Source organism: Oryx dammah, unplaced genomic scaffold (assembly GCF_014754425.2).
Source record: "Oryx dammah isolate SB20612 unplaced genomic scaffold, SCBI_Odam_1.1 HiC_scaffold_21, whole genome shotgun sequence".
NCBI lineage: Eukaryota > Metazoa > Chordata > Mammalia > Artiodactyla > Bovidae > Oryx > Oryx dammah.
Window position 1 is genome coordinate 26265684 of NW_024070205.1, and position 15678 is coordinate 26281361.

A 15678-nucleotide genomic window follows, 5' to 3' on the forward strand; every position below is an offset into this window, starting at 1 on the left:
CTATTCCCACAGATTAGGGGTCTAGGTATAGTCTGAGAGTTTTCCCCCCAAAAAGATTGTTTTACACTCATAGTACCCACTTCCAAGTAAAACATGATTAAGCAAAAATGTGGGAAAAAATGAATAGGGTAGTGGTTGATGTTTCCATCTCCATGGTACTTGCAAGACATTACTTATGGTGCCAGAATGGGTGGACATATGTCATTGTGCCAGCAGAGCCCAGAGCATAATTTGTGTAAACAAAGCTCTTCCACCACTGCCAGAGCAATAACTATGGCCCTGATTTTCTTCTTCTAAAGGTTGAAGAGAAGGTCATACACATGAAGGTCATACTCAGCCTAAGAAGGATGACTTATTCCCTGCAAATATTCACGGGATTCTTTTTAGAGCAGAGTCAGCATGACTATCTGGAATGCTCAGACTCCTGGACCTGGCAGCAATGAGCCTGCTGAGGGACGAGGCCTCAGGCATATCCACTTTGGAGTAGCTGCCCATAGAGCTCTTCTCACCACTGTTTATTTCAACCTCCTTTGGAGACACAGTGAGACCTTGAAGGCCATGGTGCAAGCCTGACCCTATGTCTGCCTGCCTTTGCGGGAGGAGGGGTGTGATGCAGATGTTTCACTAGGAAACATCTGTGTTTCCTAATGTTGGATGGGCTTGGCTTCCTGCTTGCTCAGAAGGATCGTCCCAGGTGAGTCTGATCCAAGTATCCTGGTAAGGTCCTAGACATCCTGAAGAGACAGCTGGTGTCATAAGAGTGGATGGCCAAGGGATGGACCAGAGGCTTCTGAAGATGCCAATGAAGAAGCTCAGAGGCTTTGGTGATTGCTCAGTTCACTTTGAGAAATGCTTTCCAACAGTGAAGGAGTGCCTAAGATGCAAGGGAACCTGCAAGTACATGTCCTAGCCTCCTCCCAGCGATGTTTAAGGGCACTAGAAGTAGAAAGCCAGATAAAGTGGAAGGGGAACAGGAGATCGAGGAAGGTGAGGCAGAGAGGGAAGAAGAGGGCAAAGCAGCAGGTGATGTTAGGAATGTGAAATAAAAGCATACATGGGAAGTTTGAGTGTTGCCTAAAATTCTTAGACTGTGATTTCATTCTATGTGAATCTTAAACCATTACACCCCATCTGCTGTTTCCCCATAGGAGGTGCAAACTGGAGAAGTGCCTTGGATGAGGAGGAAGTATGGTGGAAAGGCTTGTTCTGTCTGTATCACTGGGATTTTTACAATGAGAATATTGCCCTGTCTTCCTTGGGCATAACCAACAAAAGCATGGAAAACAAAAAAAGTTGTCCTTAATTACTGAATCAAACCTGCTTGCTCACCACAATGCAGTGAAGCTAATATACTAACATGGGGATGGCAGAGAAAAGTGCAGAATTTATTACAGGCACTAAACAAAGAACAGGGACAACCAGTTACTCAAAAGGGCAAAATTTCCAGATGACTTTCAGGAAAAGACTCTTGAAGACAGAGTGAGGGAGAGTGCTGTGGGGAGCAGCTCCTGGGAAATCTTCTGGTTAGTTGGTGATGTAATTAGAAGCCAACTTCATCAACCTTCTTCTTCCAATTGGTCTATGGTCTGCTTGCTTCTGGTCAGCATGCTGTTAACTTCTTCCACCTGGTGGGAGTTTTAGTGTCTACAAACAGCTCGAGAATATGGCTCAGAATATTATCTGTAGCCCTTGAAGAGGTTTTCAAGGTCCTTGAATTTGATTAACGGCTAAACTATTATTATTGTCTGTTGCTTGATTGTTTCCCTCTGTTTCCCCATTTTCTCATATTTTCTGTTTATATTTATTCTTTGGAACTTGAGGAAGACCTAGAAGCCTAAAGTTTCTCTACAAACAAGAGGCAGGAGGAGAACTTTGGTGGGGGATCAGCTCCAGGAATGCTCCGTAGGGTCCTGTCTTGTTACAGGTTCAAATACAGTTTACATTGTGCAATGTATTGACCACAAATGTTATTTCTTCCATATCCAACTTATCTGTGTTATTGATAGCCAGCTAAAGTTGACATTCCCCAGATTTGCATTTCAGTCCAAAATAACATTTCACTATAAACTGACTTTAAAGATTTTCAGGAAGTTATAAGCTTTTACTGCTCATCAGGCTTGCTGTTCCTTTGTGGGACCACAAAGTGATAGACACAGTCCCTGCCCTTTATGGGATAATGTCTAACAGATAAGATTGTCGAGGGAGAAAAATAATTGAATACATACCCTTTTCATATAATCCAGCTATTTTTCTCCTTGATATTTAATGAGTTGAAAACATGTCCACATCAAATGTGCACACAGAATCTTGTAGTGACAAACCAAGGAAGGAATTAAGATGTCTTTCAGTGACTTCCCTGGTGGCTCAGATGGTAAAGCGTCTGCCTGCAATACAGGAGACTCAGGTTTGATCCCTGGGTTGGGAAGATCTCCTGGAGAAGGAAATGGCAACCCACTCCAGTATTCCTGCTTGGAGAATCCCAGGGATGGAGGAGCTTGGTAGACTACAGTCCATGGGGTCGCAAAGAGTCGGACACAACTGAGCCACTTCACTTCAGTAGGTGAATGAATAAATAATGTCTGGTTTATTCAGACAATGTAACATGAAACATAAAAAGACATGGAAGTAACTTACATGTGGTAAGGAGGGAAAAAGTAGGAAAAGACCCCTTTAATAGTGTCTTACTATATGCCAGGTTGGATGCCAAGCTCTCAAGTGCTTCATCTCATTGAATCCTAGAAAATCCCAGAATCTAGGTTTGTATCATTGTCTTCCTTTACACACACACACACACACGGACACCAGAAAAACTGAGCTCTTGCCTAAGGTCCCCCATTCCTATATCCCCTCCCACCTCGAATCAGCAACACCAGTCCATGAAACCTCAGCAGACAGTGTTTCTGTGAATGCTTCTCTTTAAGGTCATTATGATGGTTAATTTTCTTATGTAAATGTTCCTATGTAAAACAAGTGCTGGTAAAACATGAGTTATGTTTGAAGGTGTTTCTGGAAGAAATAAGCATTGGAAAGGACTGAGTGAAGAGATCTGCCCTCACCATTGTGAGTGGGCATCTTGCAGTCCTTGGGTTCTAAATGAAGCAAGGAGGGCAGATTTTCTCCTCTCTTTCTTCTTAGCCACAAACATTGAAGCTTCTGGCTCTCAAGCCTCCATGCTATGAAATTTAAATGATGGTTCCCTGCTTCTTAGGTTTTTGGCCTCAGACTTGGACTAACACCATCAGCTTACCTAGTTTTGAGCTTTAATCCTCAGTCTGAGTTGTAGCACTGGCTTTGCAGGTTGTCTAGGTTACAGATAGCAGATTGTGTAACCAGGCAAGCCCATTACCATAATGGAAGTCTTCCTATATGTATAACAAGTGACCCTGGAAAACACTGATTTGAAATTCTCAGTTGACTTATACACAAACGTTTTTCAAGAGTACATGTCATTTTACAGGATCTAGTTGGGGAAAATAAGGATGTGGAAATGAGGATATGGAAGTTAGACTATAAATTATATGGAGATTTTCAGCTGAGTAGGAGTAGCACCCTTCATTGACACATTGTTCAACAATCAGCTGTACAATAGTGGTTACTCAGGAGAACCCTAACAACTAAAATGTCTTACCACAGGCAAGGAAACTGAAAGATGTTTTGTATAAATCCTGATATCTGGTGTCAAAACATACTATGCTCATCTTCCTTAATGGGGAGATACAGAAGGTGTTATGAAAGTCATTCTTTCATTAATATAACCTAGCCCCCAAAGGATGTAATTTTTAATGAGAAATAAAAAAACCCACGTTACACGCCCATATGGTTTTAGTTTTTTGTTCAGAGAAATTGTGTAACTTCACAGGTCCAGCTAGAATAATTCAAGGACTATTACCCACTGGGGTAACTGGCTAGTGAGATGCAGAGGCTCAGCTTATCTGCAGTGCAGATGACCACTTCTGGAATTGTGAGCAATGCCTTGTGCAGAAAAGCCATTTCCCAACTCACAAAAGTGCCAAGAAGTGAAACTTAGAGGTCCACAAGGAGAACCATGGGGACTACTCATGTCTAAGGTCATGGTGTGAGTCAGCAATCAGGGCCCCGCAAAGAAATCTTCATTCTAATGGCTTATTGGATACTGAGTATGTTCACCCTTGTATGTATTAGCCATTGAACAGACATAGGAATATGTAAGGAGGTAAGAGATGTCCCTTAAGTCTCAATGTTCAAAAAACTAAGAACATAGCATCACGTTCCATCACTTCATGCAAATAGATGGGGAAAAAGTGGAAACACTGACAGACTTTATTTTCTTGGGCTCCAAAATCACTGTGGACAGTGACTACAGCCATGAAATTAAAAGACACTTGCTCCTTGGAAGGAAAGCTATGACAAACTAGGACAGAATATTAAAAAGCAGAGACATCGCTTTGCCAACAAGAGTCCGTATAGTCAAAGCTATGGTTTTTCCAGTAGTCATGTACTGATGTGAGAGTTGGACCGTAAAGAAGGTTGAGCATCAAAGAACAGATGCTTTCAAACTGTGGTGCTGAAGAAGACTCTTGAGAGTCCCTTGAATTTCAAGGATATCAAACAAGTCAATCCTAAAGGAAATCAATCCTGAACATTCATTGAAAGGACTGATGCTGAAGCTCCAATACTTTGTCCACCTGTTTTGAAGAGCTGACTTATTGGAAAAAGACTCTGATGCTGGGAAAGACTGAAGGGAAAAGGAGAAGGTGGTGGAAGAGGATGAGATGGCTAAATAGCATCACTGACTCAGTGGACATGAATCTGAGTAAACTCTGGAGATATGCCTCAGACAGAATAAAGAATGGGTGAAAATGGTAGAAACTCAGAAACTCTGATTTTTTTTTAATCTGCATCTGGAGATTCCTGCAATGTAAAGTGAGGGGAAGAAAAAGATGATACATGGAGGGCAGCAGTTGGTTTACACTGAGCATCTCTTTATTTCTGATTATTTCTTTACAACCATCTACCTAGGGATAGCTCCTACATGTGGGTTACAAGCTTGAATCCACCTTCAGAAATTCAGGTTTATAATTCTTACTCCGTAGGACACATGTACACAAAGTTCTATTACTGCTCAGCATCAGCTATTCCCTCTGCAGTCCTGCACCCCTGCAGGATCACTTTTCCTTCTCACATTCACACTGAGCAAATATCTGAAACCATAGGTCTCTTTTCCCTTCACAAAGTACCAGTATCATAGATTTCAGTTTCCAAATGCTCAGAAGAAAGCTTCTGATTGATGCACCCAACTAGGCAGACGTGTTACTGCCATATGTGATGGGCTCAGGATGATTGAATGTGTCCTCTCCACAGTGAGGACAGGGGCTGGAACTAATCCAGATGGTCCTGGGATGTCCCAAGTCCTTCAGAATCTCAAGCAGTTCAGCTCGACACTGAGCAAGTCTCCCCAGCTGGAGGATTCCCAGAGAGCTGAAACTCTCCTGAGGGACAGGGTACAGTTCTTGACATAAACTGGGCAGTGCCGAGGTGTGTCGAAGCATCTTATCCATGATGGCCATGGAGAGGAAGTTTCCACGTATGCTGAAGAAATTAAGCTGGAAGCAGTGGCGCAGGGCAGGCAGCATGGCCTCGAGCTGCGAATCCATGATCCCACACTGATCTAAGTACAGTTCCTGGAGGGTGGCTGCCACTTTCTCCAGCAGACCTGGAAGGAGCTCAGGACTGGAGTAGGTCAGGGTGACACCACTCAGATTCAGGCCCTTTAGCTGACTGATATTCGGACACTGGGAAAGATGGGTAAGGTCTGAATTCGTAAGGAGGCAGTGAGTTATTCCAAGGGTGTTCAAGGGGTTTGTCAGGCACCTGGGGAGAAGTAGAATTACAATGTCTTAAAAACTGGGGTGGAAGGTGACCTCAAGGTGAGAGACAAGAGATTTGCTGAAGACCAAGTTTGGTCTGCCTATCTGATAATGATCATTACCCAGAATTCCCAGTCTCATTTAAGCCTGAGTCTTTAGCCTTCACAGTATGTCTGGATCAAGTTTATAGAACCTGGAAAACTCTCTTTCCTCATCTATGTAGTAGAGTAAAACACATTCCACTTCCTTATGAGTATGAATGAAGATCATAGAATGGACTAGAACAAGCTCACAGCAGAGCCTGACATCTTGTCTCAATCAACAATGGGCATCACTGAATGTTAACAGTAAGAGACATATTTAAAATGCTTCCTACTCAGACTTCCTTCCACCCATGCTTGGGCCCCAGGCATACCCAGAAGCCAGGTGAGGCTTCTGGATGACATGCATAGAGGACCAGTCTGGGCAAGGCCCCACAACAACCTATGAAGATGGCAGTTTGCAGGGTCTCACTTACATCCCTGCATTATCTGCAAACCATCTACCAGCTTTTATGATCCCTTTGGCTCCTATTCTACTACTATCACCTCCAGAATCATGCATTTCCCATATATCAATTATCTGGAGCAAAAAGCCTTTTATAGACAGGGAATTTGAGACAGGCTTATTGTGATCATAAAAGTGTTAAGCACAGAGCTTTGGTTTAGAAATGCTCAGACATGGAGTTTTCCCTCTTTAATTTCCCCTTTTCTTACCTATTTTCAAGTCATCTAAATTAAGATATCCCTTCTTAAGGAAGAAATCACATACCCAACCACTAGATCCTAAACCTTAGTCTATAGCTACCTACAAGGTGTCCCTTTCCAGAGCCTCTATCCAGCTTGAACACCTACCTTGATTTGGGTGGTTATGTGATACCACAGTTCAGAATAGAGCAGCAAAGGAGATAGTATGCTTGATGTTCTAGAGGGCTTTTTTTTTTTTTTTTTGACCAATAAGTTGTTTTTTGAATACTCTGTGCATGGCCTGCATTCTTGACCCTTTAGCATCTTCTCCCAGTCAGTGCACCTGAGGCTTCTGTGGCAGGAGTTTGTCATCCCCCTCCTAGGGTGCCTGAACTCTTTCCCCAGGGGCTAGGCACAAAATATCAAGCAGGAGCTTTTGCTCCTTGCTTCTAAACTTTGCAGCTACTGTGCCTCAACCTCTGCATGTCCCCCTACTCCGACCTTTCTTCTGATGTAGATAAAGCAAGCCTATATCTTATAACCCACCTGTAATTTGGAGGGCTATGAAAATTTTGAGGAGAAGGAGGTGACAGAGGATGAAATGGTTGGATGGCATCATCAACCTAATGGACATGAGTTTGAGCAAACTCCAGGAGATAGTGAAAGACTGGGAAGCATGGTGTGCTGCAGTCCATGGGGTCACAAAGAGTTGTACATGACTGAACGACTGAACAACAGCACGGAAATTCTAGAGAAATTCTCCTTTGTTACCCTATCCTCTATTGTCCCTGCCCTGGCCCCTGGGCTCGAAGAGCACAAGCTTCCCCAACTCAGATACCAATGAAACCGAGTTCTGTGCCTGGAGGGGTGGAGGGTGGTGAGTTGTGTTCACTGTTACCTCACCAGTGGTGCACACTCACCTGAGCATCTGGTCCAGGCATCCTTCCAGGAAGAAGGTAGATACCAGAAAGAGATCCTGGAGGTAGTGCAGCCTGAGGAACTGAGAAGTAATTTGGACAACATGCCGCTCCTCCTGATCTTCAAGTGCAGACACGTCCGTGTGAGAGAGAAGGAGTCTCTGCACATTGCTCATCTGGCCCAGGAGAGGAGCAAACACAGCCAGGCTGGACAGCCGCCAGGTACAATTTACTCGCACCTCCTCAACACAGTCCAGCTGCACCATACGCAGGATTTTCATAATATTGTCTCTGGGCATTGACTCTATCTTTAGTTTCTTACAGCACAGGTGTATGGAAGCTTTCCTCTCCTCTACCCATCTCATGAGGTAGGCGAGGCATCCATCCATGATCCTTCCATTGATGTGAAGTTCTATGAACACCTCCAAGGGAGCCAAAGTCCGATGTGTTCTTGGCCTATTCTTAGCCACTGGTTCTTCTAATAAACTTGAGAACACCTGGACACTGGATCCAGACCACATTCTCCAGAAGTCCTGGCCAGTATTTCTTAAATCCAGCACTTGCAGTTTGCACCTCCTGTGGGGGAAAGAGTAGATTGGTAGAGATGGTTTTAAGATCCACTAAAATAAAACCACAGCCTCAGAATTTAGGCAATACTCAGACATCCCACCTGAGCTTTTACTTCACATTTTAGACATTTCCCTCTTCTTCCCTCTCTGCCTCAGTTTCCTGCATCTCCTCTTCCCCTTCCATTTTTCCTTTTATCCACTTGTACACCTTCCTTAAGCATCACTAGAAAGAGGCAGAGAGTGTACTTTCAGGTTCCCTTGCATCTCAGGCACTCCTACATTTTCTGAAAACCTTTCCCAGAGTGTTTTCAGCAATGGCCAAGTCTCTGTACCTCCTTACTGGCATCATCAGAAGCCTCTGGTCTATCCCTTGGCCATTCACACTCTGACCTCAGCTGTCTCTTCAAAGACTCCCCTGACTCTACCAGTCTACTTCAATTAGACTCACCTGGGTTGATCCTTCTGGGAAAGCAGGACATCAAGTCCATCCAGCACTGCTTGTAAGGTTCCCAGGTGAGGCATCTCCATCAGTCCCCCCAGAGGCAGGCGGAAAAAGGGCCAAGCTTGCACCATGGCCTTCAGTGTCTCTCTGCAACTCCAATAGAAGGCTTCCATGAAGAGCTGGGGGAAGAGCTCGATGGGCAGATACTCCAGAGCAGAAATGGCCAAGGCCTCATCCCTCAGCAGGCTTATCACTGCTTGGTCCAGGAGTCTGGGTGGATTCCAGGTACTCATTGTGACTCTGCTCAATAGGAATCCTATGGAAACTTGCAGGGAAGAAGGCATATTTCTCAGGCAAGCATGAGCACCCTTTCATTGGTATTCCCACTCTTCAGAGGAACCAACTCATAGCCATATTGACTGCTGCCATGGAGCTGGAAAACTCAGCGATCAAACCCTGGTCTCCAGCATTACAGGCAGATTCTTTACCATCTGAGCCACCAAGGAAGCCCAGAAGACTCCCAGTTTACCAGAATTTTACTCTAGTTTTCATGGGTGAAAATCCATAATGCTGCCTCTACAGGGACCAGAGCAAGAATCTCATAGAAGTACTAAGGAGGAAGAAGACCAACTATTTGCCCATCCATTTCCATTCACTGCTTTGCTTTATTATGATGAACTGGGAAGTGGATACCCCAAGCCTGAAGGCTGACCTAATTATTTTGGTGAAAACTTTACCACTTTCTTAGGGTCCTGCTGCTGCTGCTACTAAGTCGCTTCAGTCGTGTCCGACTCTGTGCGACCCCATAGATGGCAGCCCACCAGGCTCCCCCATCCCTGGGATTCTCCAGGCAAGAATACTGGAGTGGGTTGCCATTTCCTTCGCCAATGCATGAAAGTGAAAAGTGAAAGTGAAGTCGCTCAGTCGTGCCCGACTCTTAGTGACCCCATGGACTGCAGCCTACCGGCTCCTCCGTCCATGGGATTTTCCAGGCAAGAGTACTGGAGTGGGGTGCCATTGTCTTCTCCTCTTAGGGCCCTAAAACTACTGAATATGAGCATCGTGTGACAAACTCAACCTCCATCCTCAATTCCCACAGTTACTTGAGCTGGAAAAGATGACAGATCCCTAAAATGAATGCCATTGCACAAACTACATATTTTAAATGTAAAGGAATAAAACTCCAAACAGCTGTTTTTATTAAGAGGAAAACCTGCTTGTTTAAGGTAATTGAAATTATATAAACCGAAGGAGAAATCAAAATGTTGAGAAAGAGGCAAAACTACACTGAGAGGCAAAACCAAAATGTTAAATTTGTTCATCAGCAAAGAACTAATTAGGGGCCTCCCAAGTGGGGCATGCATGTGTGCTAAGTTGCTTCAGTCATGTCCGACTCTTTGCAACCCCATGGTCTGTTAGTAGCCCACCAGGATCCTCTGTTCATGGGATTCCCCAGGCAAGAATACTAGACTGGGTTGCCATTCCCTTCTCCAAAGGGTCTTCCCAACCCAGGCACTGAACCCTCATCTCATTATGTCTCCTGCATTGGCAGGCAGGTTCTTTACCACTAACAAGGTGCAGTGGATGGGGATCCATCTGCCAATACAGGGGACATGGGTTCGATCCCTGGTCCAAGAAGATTCCACATGCTGCAGAGCAACTGAGTCAGTGTGTCTTAACTATTGAGCCCACGTGCTACAGTTACTAAAGCCCATGCATCTACAGCCTATGCTCTGAAATAAGAGAAGCCAATGCACTGAAAACCTTGTGTGTTGCAGTCAAGAGTAACCCCTGCTAGGTGCAACTGGAGAAAATCCGAGCAAATAAAGCTAATGAAGACATGCCACAGCCAAAAAAAAAAAAAATAAAAAAAGAAAACATGGATAAAGACTAAAAAAAATCTCTCCCTGCCATCCTAAGCTATATGACACAATTCAAGACCGCTGACCTGTAGATAAGGTAAGAGGGTCCTTGACTAAGGTCAGTAACTTACCAACTCTGATGTGGTTGTCAGGGTGGGCTCAGTCCTAAGACTGGATGAGATCCCAGATAGTAACTCCAGAAGGCAAAGTTTCTGCATCTTTTCTTTGGTGCCTGAGACTTTCAAAGGCCTTTTTAATAACATCTTCCCCCTTGCCCAACTACAAACAGCCAACCAGAAAGTGGTGACTGATTAGATTCCAGACTGTCCATCAGATTAATCCTGATTGGATTTTTGCCTATAACCAGTTGAATTGATTGAATCCGGTATCATTCAGGAGGGTTTAAATGGCGGGAGGAGAGCCACAGACTCAACGATTGATTCACTCCAGGAACACTGATTGAGTTTTACTATTAGGGTGTGTTATAGCCAAGGGTGTGAGACAAGGAAGAAATTATTGTTTCCAGATATTGGATGGGAAATTAGAAAACATCAGCTTGGGGGGATATTTGGTCAAAATACTAAAAATGTTCCAGAATTAAAACAGCTTCAAATAGATATTAAGAAGAGGTGGCAAGAATACAGAGAACTATACAAAAAAGATCTTCATGACTCAGATAACTACAATGGTGTGATCACTCACCTAGAGCCAGACATCCTGGAATGCGAAGTCAAGTAGGCCTTAGGAAGCATCACTATGAATAAAACTAGCGGAGGTGATGAATTTCAGTTGAACTATTTCAAATCCTGAAAGATGATGCTGTGAAAGTGCTGCATTCAGTATGTCAGCAAATTTGGAGAACACAGCAATGGCCACAGGACTGGAAAATGTCAGTTTTCTTTCCAATCCCAAGAAAAGCAATGCCAAAGAATGTTCAAACTACTGCACAATTGCACTCATCTCACATGCTAGCAAAGTAATCCTCAAAATTCTCCAAGCCAGGCTTCAACAGTATGTGAACTGTGAACTTCCAGATGTTCAAGCTGGATTTAGAAAAGGGAGAGGAAGCAGAGATCAGATTGCCAACATCCACTGGATCATCAAAAAAACAAGAGTTCCAAAAAACATCTGCTTCTGCTTTATTGCCTATGCCAAAGCCTTTGACTGTGTGGATCACAACAAACTGTGGAAAATTCTTCAAGAGATGGGAATACCAGACCACCTGTCCTGCCTCCTGAGAAATTTGTATGCCAGTCAAGAAGCAACAGTTAGAACTGGACATGGAACAACAGACTGGTTCCAAATTGAGAAAGGAGTACGTCAAGGCTGTATATTGTCACCCTGCTTATTTAACTTACATGTAGAGTACATCACGTGAAATGCAGAGCGGGATGAAGCACAAGCTGGAATCAAGATTACTGGGAGAAATATCAACAATGTCAGATATGCAGATGACACCATTCTTATGGCAGAAAGCGAAGAAGCACTAAAAAGCCTTTGATGAAAGTGAAAGAGGAGAGTGAAAAAGCTGGCTTAAAACTCAACATTTAGAAAACTAAGAACATGGCATCCAGTCCCATCACTTCATGGCAAATAGATGGGTCAATATTGGAAACATTGAGAGACTTTATTTTTTGGGGCTTCAAAATCACTGCAGATGGTGATTGCACCATGAAATTAAAAGATGCTTGCTCCTTGGAAGAAACGCCATGACCAGCCTAGACAGCATATTAAAAAGCAGAGACATTGCTTTGCCAACAAAGGCCTGTCTAGTCAAAGCTATGGTTTTTCCTAGTCATGTATGGATGTGAGAGTTGGACTATAAAGAAAGCTGAGCGCTGAAGAATTGATGCTTTTGAACCGTGGTATTGGAGAAGACTCTCAAGAGTCTCTTGGACTGCAAGGAGATCCAATCAGTCAATCTTAAAGGAAACCAGTCCTGAATATTCATTGGAAGGACTGATGCTGAAGCTGAAACTCCAGAACTTTAGCTACCTGATTTGAAGAACTGACTCATTGGAAAAGATCCTGATGCTGGGAAAGATTGAAAACAGGAGAGGAAGGGGACAACAGAGGATGACATGGTTGGATGGCATCACCGACTCAATGGACATGAGTTTGAGTAGGCTCCAGGAATTGGTGACGGATAGGGAAGCCTAGCATGCTGCAGTCCACGGGGTCACAAAGAGATGGACGTGACTGAGCGACTGGACTGAACTGAATCATTCCCAAAGGAAGCATCATAAACTTATCTATATCAAGTTGTCACTTAGGTGTGGTATCAGAAAAACAGCAGATCATGAGCCTACTCAGGGAGCAAGAGTAATGCACCTGGGGATGTGTTTGGTTAAGTGGTGACATGCAGGGTTAAGTCACGGTAGTGTTTGCCTGTAAGGCCGTCTGATCCTGGACTTCTGTTTTTTGGACACTTTAAAGCCACAGTTTCAATTATAGTACTTATGATTCGGCTGTTTATATTTTCCATCTCTTTCTTTGTGTAGTCTTGGATGGTTGTACCTTTCTAAGAATTTGTCCATTTCTTCTAGGTTGTCCATTTTATTGGCATATAGCTGCTTTCAGGAGTCTCTTAATTATGTGCATTTCTATGGTGTCAGCTGTAACTTCTACTTTATCATTTCTAATTTCATAGATTTGACTCTTATTGGCTTTTTTCTTGATGAGTCTGGTTAAATAAAGGTTTATCAGTTTTTCAAAACATCTTCTTTTAGTTTCAGTGATCTTTTATTGTTTTCTTCATCTCTGTTTCATTTATTTATGATCTGATATGGTCTTTATCTGATTTTTACTTTTACTAACTTTGGGGTTTGCTTGTTCTTCTCTCTCTAGTTGCTTTAAGTTTAAGGTAAGGTTGTTCATTTGAGATTTGTCTTGTTTCCTCAGGTTAGGTTGTGTTGCTATAAACGTGTCTCTTAGAACTGCTCTTGCTACATCGCGTTGTTTTAGCTCATTGTGATTTAATGGCCATTTGTCTCTAGGTTTTTTTTTTTTTTTTTAATATCCTCTCTGATTTTTTTGGTGATCAATTGGTTGTTTAATAATGTATTGTTTAGTCTCTATGCGCTTGTGCTTCTTCTTTTTTTTTTTTTTAACATTTTTCCCCTGTATTTTATTTCTAATATCATTGCAATATGGTCTTAAAAGATGCTTAATATGATTTCAATTTTCTTCAGTTAACCAAGGCTTGATGTGTGGCCCAAGGTGTTATCTATCCTGAGGAATGTTCCAAGTGAACTTGAGAGGAAATTGTATTCTGTTGCTTTTGGATGGAATGTTCCACAAGTTTCAAGTTCGTCTTGTCTAATGTGCATTTAAGGCATGTGTTTCCTTATTGATTTTCTCCCTGGATGATCTGTCCATTGTTATCTGTCAGCAGTTAAAGTCCCTACTATTATTGTATTGCTGTTTATATCCTCTTATGGCTCTAAGTCTTTGCCTTATATATTGAGGTACTCTTATTTTTGGTGCATATATATTTGCAATTTAGTTATATCTTTTTAGGTTGATCGCTTGATCATTATGTAGTGTTCTTCCTTGTTCTTTTTTTTTTTTTTAATTTATTTATTTATTTTTAATTTTTACTTTACAATTCTGTATTGGTTTTGGCATAGATTGACATGAATCCACCACAGGTGTACATGCGTTCCCAAACATGAACCCCCCTCCCACCCCCCTCCCCACAACATCTCTCTGGGTTCCTTGTTCTTGTAACAGTCTTTATTCTCTGATGTGAGTATCATTATTGTGGCTTAAAAAAAAAAAGCCTGTTGTATAGTCTATCTATTTCTATCCCCTTACTTTCTAGTCTGTATTTGTCCCTAGGTCTGAAGTGGATCTCTTGTAGACAGCATATATATGGGCTCTGTTTTTGTATTCATTCAGCCAGTCTATGTCTTTTGATTGGAGTATTGAATCCATTTATATGTAAAGTAATTATTGGTATGTGTTCCTATTAACAATTTTTACATTGTTTTCAATTTGTTTTTGTTGGATTTTTTTCTTCCCTTCCTCTTCTGTTTTCTGCTCTTGTGATTTGATTTGATGCCTGTCTTTAGTGTTGTGTTTGGATTGCTTTTTCTTTTTTTGTTTGTGTATCTTTTGTAGTTTTTTAGTTTGCAGTTCTCATGAGATTCTGAATAAGCAGTCTATATATACAAGTTTGTTTTAAGTTACTGGTCCATTGCTTCTTGGCCTTGTGGCTAAGATCAAGTGTAAGTTACTGGTCCCTTTCTCACCTAGACGAGTTCCTTTAGCATTTGTTTTGAACAGCTGGTTTGGTAGTGCTGAATTCTTTTAGCTTTTGCTTCTATGTAAAGCTTTTGGTTTCTCCATAAAATCTGTATGTAAGTCTTGATTAGAGCATTCTTTGTTGCAGGTTTCTCCCTTTCATCACTTGAAATATGTGCCACTCCCTTCTGACCTGCAGAGTTTCTGCTGAAAAATCAGCTGATAAGCTTATGGTGATTCCTTTGTATGATGTTTGTTGCTTTTAATCTTTTCTTTGTCTTTAATTTTTTTTCAGTTTGATTAATATTTGTTGCCATATTCTTCCTTGGTTTCCTACTGTATGGGACTCTGTGATTCCTGGACTTTAGTGAGTATTTCACTTCTCATGTTAGTGAAGTTTTCAGTTATAATCTCTCCAAATACTTTCTCAGGAAATTTCTCTTTTCCTTCCTCTACTGGGACCCCAGTAATGTGAATGTTGGTCCATTTAATGTTGTCCCAGAGGTCAACATTTTCTCTGTCCTCTTTTCTTTTTATTCTTTTTTCTTTATTCTGTTCTGTGGCAGTAATTTCCACCTTTCTGTCTTCTAGCTTACTTATTCATACTTCTGCCTAAGTTACTCTTAGGTAACAGATTTCTTCTAGTGCATTTTTTCATTTCACTTATTACATTGTTTTCTCAGTGTGTGCTTTAAATCTTTCCGCTCCTTGTTAAACATTTCTTGTCTCTTCTTGATCTGTGCCTCCATTCTTTTTCTGAGATTTTGGATCATCTTTACAATCATTACTGTACATTCTTTTTCAAGTTGACTATCTCCTCCTCTTCACTTAGTTAATCTTACGAGTTTTATTTTGTAATTTCATTTGCAGTATATTTCTCTGTTGTTTCATTTTGTTTAACTTTCTGTGTTCATGGCCTCCTTTCTGCAAACTGTGGGATTGTAGTTCCTCTTGCTTCTGGTGTCTGCCTCCTCAAGAGTGAGGTTGGTCCAGGGACTTCTGCAGGGAGGTGGGGGAGGACTGATTCTTGCCCTCTGGTGGGTAAAGCTGGATCTGTTTCCTCTGATGTGAA

General features: G+C 42.2%; 1 protein-coding gene across 1 annotated transcript; it reads right to left on the minus strand.

Annotated features, from left to right (window-relative positions):
* Positions 1-5276: 5276 nt before the first annotated feature.
* On the minus strand, positions 5277-8792 carry LOC120879811 (PRAME family member 27-like). Its single transcript, XM_040262808.1, has 3 exons — positions 8506-8792; positions 7492-8064; positions 5277-5850 (listed from the first exon to the last, which is right to left on the minus strand). Exons 1-3 carry the CDS (start codon positions 8790-8792, stop codon positions 5277-5279), a joined length of 1434 nt encoding a protein of 477 aa, XP_040118742.1.
* Between the last annotated feature and the right edge of the window lie 6886 nt (positions 8793-15678).

Bases quoted from the DNA above. Each gene is read 5' to 3' on its own strand.
- LOC120879811 (XM_040262808.1), bottom strand. From the start codon at position 8,792: ATGAGTACCTGGAATCCACCCAGACTCCTGGACCAAGCAGTGATAAGC. The intron at 8,065-8,505 runs GTGAGTCTAATT...TTTCCCCCACAG, and splicing joins TCCCAGAAGGATCAACCCAG to GAGGTGCAAACTGCAAGTGC. The intron at 5,851-7,491 runs GTGAGTGTGCAC...ACTTCTCCCCAG, and splicing joins TGCCTGGACCAGATGCTCAG to GTGCCTGACAAACCCCTTGA.